At 36.3% G+C, this 17,030-nt stretch overlaps 2 protein-coding genes across 2 annotated transcripts; both read right to left on the bottom strand.

Moving 5' to 3' along the window:
- Positions 1–6,043: 6,043 nt before the first annotated feature.
- On the bottom strand, positions 6,044–6,553 carry LOC139889510 (uncharacterized). Its single transcript, XM_071872457.1, has one exon. It carries the CDS (start codon positions 6,551–6,553, stop codon positions 6,044–6,046), a length of 510 nt encoding a protein of 169 aa, XP_071728558.1.
- A 4,562-nt stretch (positions 6,554–11,115) lies between these two features.
- On the bottom strand, positions 11,116–12,147 carry LOC139889509 (uncharacterized). Its single transcript, XM_071872455.1, has 2 exons — positions 11,996–12,147; positions 11,116–11,881 (listed from the first exon to the last, which is right to left on the bottom strand). The coding sequence occupies exons 1-2, from the start codon at positions 12,145–12,147 to the stop codon at positions 11,116–11,118; spliced, it is 918 nt and encodes a 305-aa protein (XP_071728556.1).
- Between the last annotated feature and the right edge of the window lie 4,883 nt (positions 12,148–17,030).

Here is a 17,030-nt window from a genome sequence, read left to right as displayed (position 1 = left end):
GTAAGAATACATATCAAAACACAACATGTATATACATTCTAATGGAGTCGTTAAGTCTTCGTTAGTCGTTACATGTAAGTGTTGTTTTGAAACCTTTAAGTTAACGATCTCAATTAATGTTGTTAACCCAATGTTTATTATATCAAATGAGATGTTAAATTATTATGTTATCATGATATTATGATGTATGAATATCTCTTAATATGATATATACATTAAAATATCGTTACAACGATAATCGTTACATATAAGTCTCGTTTCGTAATTCTTGAGTTAGTAGTCTTGTTTTTACATATGTAGTTCATTGTTAACACACTTAATGATATATTTAAATATCATTTTATCATGTTAAATATAGTGTATCAATATCTTAATATGATACATATGTATTTAGTAGACGTTATCATAACGATAATCGTTATATATATCATTTCGAGTTTCTTAACTTAATAATCTCATTTCTTATGTATATCACACATTGTTAATATACTTAGTGAGATACTTACTCATCATAATCTCATGTCAACCATATATATATATATATATATATATATATATATATATATATATATATATATATATATATATATATATATATATATATATATATATATATATATATGTCTTTATATACCACAACATGTAGTTTTTACAAATTTGTAACGTTCGTGAATCGCCGGTCAACTTGGGTGATCAATTGTCTATATGAAACTTATTTCATTTAATCAAGTCTTAACAAGTTTGATTGCTTAACACGTTGGAAACATTTAGTCATGTAAATATCAATCTCAATTAATATATATAAACATGGAAAAGTTCGGGTCACTACAGATGTAGCCTCAGTAGGAGGAGTCTATGACTCTGGATTATGATTAGGTGGAGGTGCGGGATTGGTAGCCTTAGTAAGTAGAGGTTGTGTCTCCGAGGAGGGGTTTGACGGAGGTGTGGCAGTGGTAGCCTCAATCGAAGGAGGTTGTGTCTCCGATGACGGATTAGAGCAGGGAAGTCATCGGATGTGGTTCAGTAGCTGTCATGGAACCAAATGGAAAGCAGGTTCATCGAATGTGACATGTTGAGAGAGGATGATTTTGTTGGTGGTAAGGTCGAGAAACCGGTAACCTCGATGATTGGAGGGGTACTCGAGGAAAATACGTGAAGTAAAGCGGGGAACAAGTTTGTTTATGATGGGAATGTGAGGATAGGAGAGCCAACCGAAAACACGTAGAGCGGTATAGTTAGGTTTTTGTTTGTAGAGACAGAAGTGCAGGATCTCATGATTGATGGCAGAGAAGGGAAGAAGTTAAGTAGGTAGGCAGCCATGTGAAGTGCTTCCACCCAGTAAGTGGGCGGAAGATGAGTTTGAAAGAGAAGCGTGGGAATTAGATTGTTAATGATGCGAAGCATGCGTTCGAATTTACTGTTTTGCTGAGTTGCGAGGACAGGAGAATCGAAATTGAATGTCATTAGATTTAAGAAGTTGATGGAATGCAGTGTTGTCAAATTCACCGCCATTATCACATTGGAAAGCTTTTTACTTGGCGGTTAAATTAAGTGCAGATAAATGTACAAAATTGAATGAATGTGTTAAGTGTGTCAGATTTATTGTGTAACGTAAATACCCATACATAATGCGAAAGAAAAATGATCAAGAAATATGATATAATATTTCGAACTAGTACGACTAGAAACGGGAGATGTCCATAAATCCGAATGAATAATATCAAAAGTATCATTAACATTAGAACTAGAAACAGAAAAAGGAAGTTGCATGTGTTTAACAAGCTGACAGGCATGGCAAAGAACATGGGACGAAACTTTATTACAAATAATATCTTTATAAGAAAGAAGTCTTCTAAAAACGTCATGTCCAGGATGTCCAAGACGCTGATGCCATGTGACCGGACTGGTGAGATGAGCCTGCGGAGAAGAGTGAGAGGTGAACGATGTAAGTGAGTAAAGATCCCCGGTGCTATCACATCGTAGAAGGAGACGCCGCATCGGGTAATTCTTCGCAGAAAAACCAAAAGGATCAAATTCAACATAAACAATATTATCACAGGTAAATTGGCAAACAAATATGAGGTTTTTAACGATGTTAGGGGTGACAAGTACATTATTTAGATGGAGGGGTCGATGGACATTAGGTAACAAGCTATGGCTGGTGTTAGTGACGGGAATGGTGTTCCCGTTACCAACGGATACATATGATTATTTACAATTATTAAAAACATTACTAAGATTGATAATACAAAAGGTAAGACGTGTAGACGCACCCGTGTCCATGTGCCACCCAGCAGCACCATAATCCCTAAGAGTCATTGCACTAAGTGATAATGTCTCCTGAGTTTGTGTTGGTGGAACGACCGTAAAGGACCATAAGGGAGCGGGCTGAGCTGCTATAGGAGGCTCGTAACAAACAGAAGGCTGGATCCTAAAGCTGAGCAGAAGGCCAGGCTCTGGCCATTGTTTCTGCCTTGGATTAGCCGAGGCTCAAGGATTTGGATGACCAGTGCGCAAGAGAGCATGTGTATGTCGATGACAAATATTCGATTAATACAATATCGTCAAAAAGTTAGTGAAGAAATCTACAGAGACAAGATCAGTACAAATAGTTGCTGATAACAAATTAAAGTCATAACCAACCATGAAAAACTTCGGTTAAAGAAGGCAAATGCAAAAGGCATGGTCAGGCGTACTAATTCCATATCTCTTCTCACATTCAACAAAAGAAAGTCTTTTTAAGATTTTTAAGCAAAACCTAATACAATGCACGACTAGTGTAGATGACAATAATTATCCCTAACAGTGTTCGTGAATTTAAACAACACAAGTAAAAACCTTTACACCGCTAATATTATATAAAAAAGAAATAAAAACATACCAGTTGTTGCCACCATAATGGCTAACTTCCTCTTCCTTTTTTCCAATTTATAAATTAAATGACATCCGATTTTAACGAGCGCTAACACTGTGTACTCCTTTGTATGCAAAAAGGCTCCTCTAACATAAGTAGCTTGACTTTGGTTCTACCCTAAATGGCTACAAACAATTGTAAGAGTCTAATCAACATTTTAGCAGTTATCCTACTAACCATACAAGAAGTTACTCCAATACTTGCTATAACTTTGATGCAACTCTCCTTTATTATCCAACACTACTGAATAGATCCCTAAAATCTTAAATAAGAACATAATTAATATGGATGTTGATAGCAAAAAAATGAAGAAATTTGAAAACAATCAGAACAAGAGAAAAACTTACACTTAAACTACATAACGTTAACTGTCAACTTGAACCTACACAAAACCATTTAAACGTACAGTAAAAGCCTCACATTCTAATATACAGCACCATTCAATTACATAAAGTTATCTGTCTGCATTGTAACAGCAAATCCTAAGAAGTCAAAAAATTGAGGGTGTCGAGAACAATCAGAAATGTAACAGAAGAATATAATCAGAAAATAATATAATATGAGATACCTAATTCAGTTACAAGACCTAGCTTTCCCGAGCGTATCTATAATGAACACCACTGACACCTTTCGTGAAGTGTTACCAAAACCAACTCATTTTATTGTCTTCTTTAGGTATAACTAGATTGATTTGATAAAACCTACACCATTACAGTTATATTTGAATTAAAAATAACTTGACATGCCTTACAAAAAATGAGTAAGCAGTCATAAGCAAAAAAATACAACCTTTTTTGCAAAATAGATCAAGGAATCCAAACCACATTATTCTAAACACAACCACTGGGCATGTGCGTGATTGGCCATGAGAACTTATAAAAATTATATTAAGAAAGAAAATGAAAAAAATACAGGTAAGAATGCAGTCTCGAGATGTAGATGACGACTATTCTAATAGTGTAAATCAGTTTTAAAAAACATGAGTAAAAAGCTTTACCCGAAAAATTTATAAAGAAAAGAAATAAATACATACTAGTTGTTACCCAGCACTATATCGCCCAACTTTCTTGTTCTTATTTAAAATTCAAAAATCCAATAGATTGTAAATGTAACATTGTGTACTTATGTGTATGCAGCAGACAGTAAATGGCTATAAACAAATATTTAATGGTCTAATTTGACATGTGAACTGTTATCCTACTAACCAGACAAGAAGTTACATCATCGTCGATATGTTATAAGACAAGACAATAGGTGCATTCAACAAGTACCACTCTTTAAAAACCGAAGAAGATATATATTGTTAACATGTAATTACATAAGACAAATGTTGCCAAATTTTCATCACATGTGAACGTCGCAGGTTGCAACAATCAGGTCCTTTAGATTTGTAATTAACAAAGTGTCTCAAGAATAATTTAAAGGTAACTCTTAAAACAGTAGTGTTGGGGTTTGAAGGAACTTATCAAACACATTTATTTGATAAAATTAGCGAAAGAAAATAGTAACAAAACAGTTGTGCAAACAAAAAACGGATATAATCAAATATACAATAACTATAACAAAATGATGCTTATGAATATACCTGACCAAGTAAAAGAAGATGATTTGAAGAACCTCGAAAGCACCAAGAAAATGCTCCCAAATGGCTTCCCTCGACAAACAAGCAAACATACATTATCTTGAATTTTTAACAGAAAAGGTCCAAAGTAATCCATTGATTATTTTGAGTAGAAACCTAGGGTTAGAAATAAAGATCACCCTAGGGCTTCAAAACAAGAACATAATTTCAGGGGTTTCGAATTAAGATCCTAGGGTTTAAACTTAAAATCTGGCTTTTCGTAATACAAAAATATAAGAGCTAGATATCTGTATCACCTGATAGTGATCATCGACTGATTTGTATGGTGCTAGGATTGATTGATGAAAAAGGGCTCGATTCTGTGGCAATGAAACTTATTTTAGGTATAAACCTAGGGTTTGAAATTAAAATAAAACAAGAACAGAATTTCAAGGGTTTCGAATTAAGATCGTAGTGTTTGAATGAATTAGTTGGTAATACAACAATATAAGAGCGAAAAATCTGTATCACCTGAAAGTCGATTGATTCGTTCGGCGCTTGGGTTGATTGATATATAGGACTTGATTTTGTGGCGAAGTGGGGATCTATTTATAGCTTGCGATGTATAAGTCGGTTTGGGGGCACGGAATAAAACAGTTTTTTCAAAGCGGATACTACATTTAGAGTACTCTCAATGGAACTTTTTCATCCTTATTCAAGGATGAGTCACATCATCACTTTTTTTTAAGGACTAAATCTAGAATTAAACAGTTCCAACTATGACACTCATTCTTTCCTTTTTTTCAATTATTTACGAAAATTAAATAGTTATTTAAATAAAACTAAACTTTTATTAAAAATTAAAAACATTACAAATAATTAAAATTAAAACATAGAGTTTAAAATAAAATTACATAAAAATTTAATAATTATTCGTCTTCGCCTTCATCTTCGTCTTCGTCATCGTTAACGTGTGAAGGTCTTGCCTCATCTTGATTGTTTGAATTTCTTGTCGGATCATGTCGAATTCGATAATGAGGTGGAAGATTATACACGTGTTCTACAAGCATATCTCGTAGTAGTCGATGAATGACCACATCTCTTAATTCCGCGTCCGCCCGCATATGCGCTTCACCCCTTTCTTGGAATGTTCCTCGTGCACGTCGAATAGGACGATAATTCTCTTCAAGTCCACAAAATGCACGGCCGTTGTCCTCGGTTATCATATTGTTTAATATCACACACGCTAACATAATCCTTCTAATTTTGCGGATAATACGGTCTTGCTGGATGTTGAACAATGGTCCATCGACCCTGTAGTATTCCAAATGCTCGTTCAATATCTTTTCTTGCCGATTCTTGATACTTTGTGAATTTTGATTGTTTTGGATCAATCGAATTTCTGAACAACTTAACTAGTGTAGACCATTCCGGGTAAATCCATCCGCTAAATAATAACCCTTATTAAACGTACACCCGTTAACCGTAAACGTACACGGTGGAGCTTCGCCGGCTAATAAGTCCCTAAACACATCAGATTGATTTAGTACATTGATATCATTATTCGATCACGCAGTACCAAAAAAAGCGTGCCAAAACCATCTATCATATGACGCTACTGCTTCAAGCATAATTGATGGGTAACCATGGTCACCTCGTGTATAATGACCTTTCCAACGTGCCGGACAATTTCTCCATCTCCAATAAATACAATCGATGCTTCCTAACATCCCCGGTAACCCATTTATTTGAGCATGTTTAGCGGTCAAATGTTGCACATCTTGTGCAGTTGGTTTTCTCAAATATTCGATTGCGTACAAGTGAAAAATACATTTGCAAAATTTGTTTAAACAATCATATGAGGTTTGTTCACCCATATGCAAATACTCATTGAAAAGGTCAGCTGACGCAGCATAGGCTAGTTGACGTATGGTGGATGTTACTTTTTGAACAATATTAAAATTAAGTAATCCACAAGCATCACGTCTTTGATGAAAATAAGTAAAATACTCGAGAATCGGAGTTTCAGAATAATTCAATATACCTTGACATATACGAAGAAACAAAGGTTTGCGCATTGGATAACGTCTACGAAAATAATCGTCTGGAAACATACAAGTGTCGGAAAACTAATCATTCCATAAAGATTTTGTGCGGCTTTCACGATCTCTATATAAATATCTTCTAGGTGCTCTTGGTACGGGTTCAACTTCTTCATTATCGCTTAACTCATCCAAATGATCAAGTCTTTCGAGTGCTTCAAGTGCTAGATTATTAGTGGTATTTATGATCGTTAATTTATTGTAATGACCCGACAAAATCATCATTGACGGCGCCGTTAACTTAGGTCTCGTTACATGGTCATAGTCCCTAAATGAGACGCGTTTGACCAAAATTATGTCGCATTCATTTGAAAAGTACAAGACTTACAAAGTTTAGTTTACCAACGGATCAACAACAAGTTTAAATTTACAACAGTATAAAGTATAAATGAAATAACTTGCGACATAATTAGTTTAAAATCACAGTTGCTATAAATAGCGTAAGTATGTATGTATGCTTGACTCCAAGCAAGTAATCAGAGTGTATGCATGTATGCTTGACCCCAAGCAAGTATGACTGTACGCGGAAGCATGTATCAAGTAGCCATTCATGAACCTGAGAAACATATAGAAAACTGTCAACGAAAAACGTTGGTGAAATCATAGGTGTTTGTAAACGTTGTTTTTGAACCACAAGATTTTATATTTCCATAACGTTGATTATCTAAATCGTTTGCATTCCAAAAGTTTGTTCGCGAGCACCCAATTATCAAGACTTAACGTTTCCTTCCATAGAACCCCATCACAATAGTGTTAGAACATACACTGTTTCTCGAAAATATATTTCATCCATAGACGATAGCGAACCGTCCGTAATGAGGGTTTGTCAAACCCGTATGGCCACACAATATAAGTTCTCGCTTACACCCTGCAAGTGTAACTAATGATAATCGAATTGAGGATTTTTGTTCTAACTCGATGTGGAATGTTTGTTTCATCGTACTTGTGTTCAAAGTATAAAAGTAAGTAGTACAAAATGTAACAAAGTATATGTTTCTCAGCCCGCAATTTAAAAGCATAAAAAGTTGTTGAAAAGGTGGGACTATGATCTCACCTCGAGTGCACGAGTATAAATGTACTTCACAAAGTAAACGTGTGCATGGAAGTTGCTTAGCCTTGACCTAAACAAGTAAGTTGTATTAATTACCGGTTACGACACAAGTTCGGGCGAAATGTGTTCAATTAGTCCTATGGCTCGTTACGACTCAATTATGTAGCATGTGAATCAAATTGTCCAGTTTCATGCAAGATACTAGTATAGAAGCAAGTTAGAAAGATTGCATAAGTATCCGGTTAAGTTTGGCTAAAAGTCAAACTTGGTCGGGTCAAAGTCAACGAAAAAGTCAACACATTCGGGTCGGGTCTCGAACTATTTTTCTGAGGTTTTTAATCATATATGAGCATGTTAGAACAAGTTACATGTTAATCAGAGGTGCGTAGCATAGCAAATATTTTTCGTAAAAAGACCAAGTTGGACAGCACCTGATAGGCCATCTGGACGGCGTCCAAAAAGGCTGGACGGCGTCCAGCAATAAAGGACTGGACGGCGTCCCAAAGGTTGGACGGCGTCCAAAATGGAACTCAGGCCTGCTTTGCTGAAATCACACAAATGCACGAACCAAACATCAAACATTCACAATTTATGATCCGCAAACGATTAAAGCATGTATCTTATGTCATCGGAAATGTATTTTGACAAGGAATACAACTAAACACATATCATCAAACAATGACATCATTTACAATGGCCGAAAACTCGTCAAGTGATCATTAAATGTTCATAATCAAAGTCACAAGTTTGCAAAATGCATTTCATGATTCGGGCAACCAATTTACATGTATGATATGCTGTTTCGAAGGTAATCAAGCATACAATCCAACTAAACACTTACCAACAATATTTCATGGCATTCAAATCATCAAAAGTCCATTTTAAGAGTTATCAAACCCTAACCAAAACTCACAAAATCAATATTCATGTGTTTGAAGTTTTCTTAATCAACCTATACATCAAAACGAAGCTAGTGATACTAGTAACACAATTAAAACATGAACTTTAACAATTTAACAACATTTAATCACCCAAAACTCAAGATTAAGCACACCCATTTCAAATGTTCAAACTAGTTACTCAAAACAACAAATCGAGCAAATAAATCATATATTCATGTTAGACACGAGCCATAGACACTAACTAACTCCATTTCAAGTCAAAAACACGAATTTGAGAAAATCTAGAGTTTTAGAAATGTTACCCAAACGAGATGAAGTTGGTATCAAATTGTAGAGGACGAAGAGAGGATTCCAAATATGTAATTTGTTTTGTTGCTAGCTCCCTAAACCGAATTTAGATGATGAATTCTTGTTTATGTTCTTGAGAGAAAAAGGAAGTAAGAAAGAAAGAAAGAGGTGGATGAATGAATGGATGAGGAAGGTGTTGACCATTTGACCTAGTCACACCTTTGGTCTCTTGGCAATATTGGTCCCTCAAGTTTAAAAGCGGGTGCGGGATTTTACCGAACGAATATTTTAAAAACGCTCGAGTAAACGAGTGATGTTATAATTAAATAACGGAAATATTAGAACGTTAGTCAACGAAATGTACGAATTTAGATAACAGAAGATATTATCTAAAAAAAAAGACAGGCGTTAAAATAATTTAATGGAAAAATGCGGGATGTTACATTTATATCGGGATCGAAATTTGGGTTATTTGGATTCATTTTAATTTAGAAAATGATTGATTATTTGAGATAATATTTGATATTGAGTATGAAATGTATATGAAATGTATGTGTTTAAGATGTATAAAATGAAATATATGTGTGTATATATAGAGTGTAAAAAAGAAAAAAATAATAATTTTGCAACGGCCAAAAAATTGACCGTTGCATCACCAACGACTAATTTCATCCGTCCACAATTATGATTAGAAACACGTAAACCAGAACGATGAGGTGGGTGACGAGGTGGGCGGCCACCTGGGCGGCATGCTGCCATTGGCGCCCAGGTGGGCGGCGACTGGGCGGCTGTGTGGACGGCAACGTTGGGAGCAACCTTAGTATTACTCGTATTTTAATTTAATTTTAATTTTAAAATCTTATTATAATTTTAAATTTTAACTTTTTATTTTATTTTAATTTGATTTTTATTAATTTTGATTTGATTTGATTTTAAAAATTTTGATTTGATTTTAAATTTAATAAAATATTAAATTAAATTGAGAGGTTTATAAATTATAATGCACCGAAGTTCAGACAAAATATTCACACGTGGACTATGAATTGCACCAGAGAAAGTTATTTTGACAAATAATTCAAACGAGACAAAAACTCACGTTTCGTTGCATGGTGATTTTGGTCGGTTAATTGAAGGGATGATTTTGGTCGATTAACGGGTAGTTAATTTGTTCGGACATAGATAGTGAAAAAATTATTCAAAGTGTGTTTTTACTTTTAAAAACGTTGTGTCAGAGATAGATATAGTAAATAGTGGAAAATCAAACACAAAAATATGTTTGTGTCGTCAGTTATTGTGTTTTGTGTTTTTGTGTTACGTAACTATCCTAACTAATTATAAAAAAGAGATTGCATAGAATTCTTTATAGATATTTGTCAATTTGAGTTGTGCACAAAAACTCGTTCACATTTAAAAAAGTATAATAAAGTTGAATTGAATTTGATTGCAATGATAATGAGACCAAAAGAAATTCAATATTGCTATTGACAAAACAATAAATATATATATATATATATATATATATATATATATATATATATATATATATATATATATATATATATATATATATATATATATATATATAGGCCCATAATTTATTAAATACGGGTAAAATTTCATGTGCCATACGGGTCATCCAATTATCATTTACCATACGACCATGTGGTATTAAAACTTAAAAATAAATGTCACCTTATTTTTTTTAAACGGCGAAGAAGAAGTATATTAATAATCAATAACTTCAACAAAACGATGAAAGTTATCTACCAAAAAGTACAATGGAACAAAAGGAAAAAACGAAATACAACATATTGAGTGTAATACTAGAAACAAAAGAACTATTGACAAAGTAGATACGGGTTTTGCTCCCAAACGTGTGCTTGAAGTCCATGTACGAGCTTAAGATTAGAAGCTCAAAGAAACGCTTTAAGTTTAATATTCCGAACCACGATTGAACGGCAAGTGAATTTCTTGTTGAAAACAATATCGTTCCTTGATATCCAAATGGCCCATATAGTCGCCGACCTGATCAATTTCCAAAATCTCGAAGCCTTTATGCCCATTCCATAGAACCAATCGAAAGAAAAATCTATAATGGAGCCCGGAATGACCCAACGAATGTTCCACCATCTAAATAAATCCATCCATATAGCCGACGACCATTTACAATGAAGAAGTAAATGATCAACACTTTCAACATTGTTCATACACCAAATACATAAAATGGATTGATTAGGAGGCAAAATTTGTCTTCTTGATAATACCTCTTTGATGGGAATGCACTTTTTAATCGCAAGTCAATGGAAAATCATAACTTTGGAAGGAACATTATTACCCCAAACAACCTTAGGCCACACGGGATACGAAACATTGCTCGATTGAATCATAATGCGAACAGAATCCGCAACAGAGAAAGAGTCTGAGCATGCAGCAGCCCACTTAACCGAGTCAGGAACCAAAACAGTCAGCTTGAAACGTGATAAAAGAGCAGACAATTGACGAACTTTTAAAACGTTGAAAGATGATAAAGGTAGGGATAAGTTGAAGTCCCACCTCACCTGTTGTTCACGCATATCCAGGGGGTAATGAAATGATTTAACACATGCAGTTTTTTGGACACAAAGGAAGAACAAAGATGGGAATTCATCTTTTAGAATAAGCCCATCGACCCAAGTGTCGTACCAAAATAAAATGCTTGCTCCATCACCTAATACCCAATTCCAAACATTAGGGCCAACAATGCAATGAGCGGAATCAATACCTTGGAGGTTTATCAAGTCTTTCCAAATGGGAGAAATTTGAGAAGTGTTCAAAGACGAGACATTATTCATTAATTTACCACGAAAGGAAGGACCGAAAGAAGAAGCAACGATGGCCTTCCATAAACAATGCTTATTTGAATTCAAACGAACCCACCATTTAGCTAGCATAGCTAAGTTTTTAATCCGAAGGGGAGTTATGTCTAATCCTCCCAAATCTTTAGGTAAACACACTGCTTCCCATTTCACTAAACATGTTTTCTTTTTGAGACAATCGCCACCCCAAAGAAAGTTTCTTCTATACCTTTCAAGTTGTTTTAACACGGAAGAAGGAGCTTTCTAAATGGACATGTAATGAAGAGGTAAGCTTGAAATAACCGCATTGATCATCACTAAGCGACCCCCAAAAGAAAGACACCTTCCTTTCCACCCGGCTAGTTTTCGTTTGAACTTGTTGATTATTGGGTTCCACATTGAGATTCTATCCCTACCAAAACCGATCGGGATGCCGAGATAGTCGAGAGGGAAAGTGCCAACTTTGCAATCAAAGATAGCCGAAAAAGCTATCATATCCGCTCTAGAAACATGAATGCCATACAATGTTGTTTAAATAGCATTCATTTGAAGCCCGGAAATGTAACAACCCAACCCGTTATCCAACTGAATACGCGAATTTTTTTTTATACAGAACAGTGCGCGGCGCGTAGCAACTTAGGGTGCGCGTCAGCTTCTGTCCGGTTTTGTCAATTTTCAAATAAAGATCTCCCACTTCCCGACATATTTAGGCGAAACGCTTTTCACAACAAGTTATAATATGAAAAACTCACACGATTCAATAATAAAATAAGTTTTACGAAACGGGGCCCACATCGACCCGAACTACGAGTTTCATACAAAACAAGAGTTTTAACCACATTAGTTTAAATTCCAAACGACACTATGAGCATGGTATTTGGGGGTTAAACTACCCAAATCTCGGTCAAACTCCAAAAGCTAACACTTCCAAAAAGCGTCCCCTATCAAAACAAAGTGGGATCTCTAATCCAAATGAACGCCCTTACCCTTGTCCATGCCAGAGCCTATAAAAAGGTAAACAACAAGAGGGTAAGCAAAGCTTAGTGAGTGCAACAATTATACATACGCATATATAACCCATCTATTTACAATCGCACCCACCATATACCTCATACGAAAATATAACTCAAATAGCATGCCGTCATACTCAAAATGCTAACAACTTGTACACTAACACAACGCCACGTATATATATATATATATATATATATATATATATATATATATATATATATATGTATATATATATATATATATCATGCTAAACAATACCCCACAACATAATATGGTTAACCATAAACGCTATGGTGCTACCGGCTCGTGGTTCACACCATACGTAATGCTATGACGTTACCGGCTCGTGGTTCACGCCACTACGCATTTGAGTCTCACTCTTTTATAGTGCTACCGTCTCGTGGTTCACTCCACTACGCTTTTGAGTCTCACTCTTTTATAGTGCTACCGGCTCATGGTTCACACTTTGTTTTATAGTGCTACCGGCTCGTGGTTCACACTTTATTTTATAGTGCTACCGGCTCGTGGTTCACATCATGACACTCATCACATACATGCTATGGTACTACCGGCTCGTGGTTCATACCATAACATTCACAAATAAATACACCATATACACATACGTATAATCATTCCACTCACCTTAACGATTTAGTGACGATTTTATACTTCCGCGAGCTTCAAATCAAAGTACCTAATACAATAAGTACTCGATCAACACACAAACTAGTTGGACTAAAACACCAACAACTTACTCATGTGCATTTAATGACTTAATGCATTAAATACCCCATTTACACCAAAACCGTCCATTTAAGGTCAAGACCATCATAAATCACCAAAACCTAGTGATTGAGGTCCAACAACACTAACTAATACACAATTAGGGTATTTCATACCCATCTTTCCCAACTAGGTCAATTATTACTCATTTGACTATGTTAAAGTCACACACCCATTTCGGGTCATTCACTAACCCAATTAACACCCATTTACTTAACAACTAGGTGTGCTAGTAATTAACTAACCAATCAAGGTTCATAAACACCCATTAATACTTTGAAACCCTAGGTTAGTTACTATTGAGTCTTCATGACTCAATATTACCCAAGAACACCCAAAATCACCAAATATGGGTTCAATGTTCATCACTAACCCAAACCCTAACCCTTAAAACAATTAAAATAAGGAAATCAAAGTTAGGACATACCACTACAATCAAAATGTAGCTAAAGGCTAGATGAACAACTTTAATACTTGAGCTTTAACCCAAATCAAGCTCCTTCCTCCTTGATTTGAGCTTTCTCTCTCTCAAAAGGTTTCTCTCTCTAAAATTGAAGATGGAATTAAAGATGGTGTTGGTGGTTGTGTTGAATGTGTTTCAACCACCACAAATCTGGCCATAAGTGCCCTAAGCCCGGCCTAAAGTGAAAGGACTATAATGCCCCTCATTAAAATTTAATTTAAAAAGATGGAAACTGCCAACAGTATAAGTGCACGGCGCGCTCCCATGCATGTGCGCGGCGCGCACGATGATCAGAATCGTATCTGGTCACAGTTTAATTATACACAGCTTCCCACCTTTCATGCACCTTATTTACACTTTGTACAATAAATATTTGGGTGTTACAACTCTCCCCCACTTGAATCGGAGCGCGCCCTCGCGATCCAAGCCGCATGACATAAGGGAAGATAAACTAACACAAAGTCTTCGGGCTCCCACGTAAACTCAGAACCTTTACTACGATGCCATTGAACTTTATAAGTTCTCACCTTTTTATTCCCCAACCTTTTCACCTTTTCATCGAGTATAGCAATCGGCTCCTCAACATACTCTAACTTATTGTTTAGCTCAATTTCGTCTAATGGCATCCATGAAGAATCATCCGCAAGACACTTACGGAGATGGGAAACATGAAATGTATTATGGATCCCCGCAAGCTCTTCGGGTAATTCCAAACGATACGCAACTTCACCAACACGAGCTAAAATTTTAAATGGCCCAATAAACTGAGGAGCTAACTTTCCCAATTTTCAAAACCGAATAATACCCTTCCATGGCGAAACCTTAAGCATCACCATGTCACCTTCTTGGAACTCAATCGATCGCCTACGTTTGTCGGCATACGACTTTTGTCTATCTTGAGCCGCTTTCAAATGAATCCGAATCATCTCAATCTTGCTATTCGTCTCTAAAACCAAATCGGTACTCCCAATTTCTCTTTGACCCACTTCACCCCAACAAATCGGAATTCGACACCTCCGCCCATAAAGCATCTCGTAAGGTGGCATCCCGATACTAGTATGATAACTATTATTGTACGAGAACTCCACCAATGGTAAGTGCTCATCCCAACTACCCCCGAAATCAATAATATACGCCCGTAACATATCCTCCAATGTTTGATTCGTACGTTCAGTTTGACCGTCCGTTTGTGGATGGTACGTCGTGCTCATTCTCAATTGTGTACCGATATCTTCATGAAACTTATTCTAAAATGGAGATGTGAAACGAGTATCATGATCCGAAATAATAGATATAGGAACCCCATGTCTCGATATCACCTCCTTGATAAACAACTTTGACAAAGCCTCCGGCGATATCGCTTCCCGAATGGGAAGAAACAAGGCACTTTTCGTCAATCGATCAACTATCACCTAAATCGAATCAAATTGGGTCCTTGCCGTCTTTGGTAACTTTGTAATGAAATCCATGGTAATGTGCTCCCATTTCCATGTCGGGATTTCTAACGGTTGTAACATACCATACGGCTTTTGGTGTTCGGCTTTAACTTGCAAACACGTGACGCGTTGTTCAACATACTTAACAACATCACGTTTCATGCCCGGCCACCAATACTCCTTCCTTAAATCAAGATACATTTTCATCGCGCCCGGATGAATAGAATACTTTGACTTATGTGCTTCATCAAGTAGCACTCGTCGATAATCCCCCATCTTAGGCACCCACACTCTTCCTTGAAAGGAAAACAAACCATGCGGGCCTAAAGTAATAGACTCCGTTTGCCCTACGATTCGTTCCTCATGCTTGTTGTTAACAAAAGCTTCAATTTGAATCTCACCAAGCTTCACAAGAAAATCGTTAGTAATAATCAAACGTAACGATCCTACACGTATCGCCGGATGTTGACTCTTTTGACTCAACGCATCCGCGACCACATTCGCCTTACCCGGATGATATAAGATTTCATAATCATAGTCTTTTACCACATTCATCCATCTACGTTGACGATAATTCAAATCTCATTGATCAAAAAGATGTTTCAAACTCTTATGATCCGAATAAATTGTACACTTGACACCGTACAAATAGTGGCACCAAATTTTAAACGCATGAACAACCGCCGCCAACTTAAGATCATGAGTCGGATATCTCATTTCGTGTTCCTTTAATTGTCGAGAGGCATAAGCGATGACTTTACCTCTTTGCATTAGAACACACCCGAGCCCATTTAAAGATGTATCACAATAAACCGTCATGTCTTCTACACCTTCCGGCAACACTAACACTGGAGCTTGACATAACTTCTCTTTTAACAATTGAAAAGCAATTTCTTGCTCGTTCTCCTAATTAAATCTCACGTTCTTTCTTGTCAATTTCGTCAATGGAGAAGCGATCTTAGAAAAGTCTTGGATAAACTGACGATAATAACCGGCCAATCCGAGAAAACTTCGGATTTCTGTAGGCGTAGTCGGTCGTCCCCAACTCTTCACCATCTCAATCTTCCCCTGATCTACTTGAATACCATACTTGTTCACAATATGGCCAAGGAATTGAACTTCCCTTAGCCAAAATTCACATTTGGAGAATTTTGCATATAACTCTCCTTTCGCAACGTTTTCAACACACCTCGCAAATGGTGTTCATGTTCCTTCATACTCTTCGAATAGACAAGTATGTCATCAATGAACACAATTACCGACTTGTCCAACAAAGGTTGGCAAACTCGGTTCATAAGATCCATGAATGCCGCCGGTGCATTCGTAAGACCAAAAGGCATAACTACAAACTCAAAATGCCCGTAACGCGTTCGGAAAGCCGTTTTCTCAATATCTTTCTCACGGACCCCCATTGGTGATAGCCGGACCATAAGTCAATTTTAGAGAAATACGTCGCACCTTGGAGTTGGTCAAAAAAATCGTCAATCCGAGGCAATGGATAACGATTCTTGATCGTCACTTTGTTCAACTCCCGATAATCGATGCACATCCTCATACTACCATCCTTCTTCTTCACAAATAAAACCAGAGCGCCCCACAGAGAAGCACTCGGTCGAATAAAACCCTTATCAAGCAACTCTTGGGTTTGATTTAACAACTCTTGCATTTCTGTTGGTGCTAAA

This window comes from Rutidosis leptorrhynchoides, chromosome 2 (assembly GCF_046630445.1).
Source record: "Rutidosis leptorrhynchoides isolate AG116_Rl617_1_P2 chromosome 2, CSIRO_AGI_Rlap_v1, whole genome shotgun sequence".
Classification (NCBI taxonomy): domain Eukaryota; kingdom Viridiplantae; phylum Streptophyta; class Magnoliopsida; order Asterales; family Asteraceae; genus Rutidosis; species Rutidosis leptorrhynchoides.
Note: the sequence above shows the minus strand (reverse complement) of the source record. Positions and strands in the feature narration are given on the sequence as shown.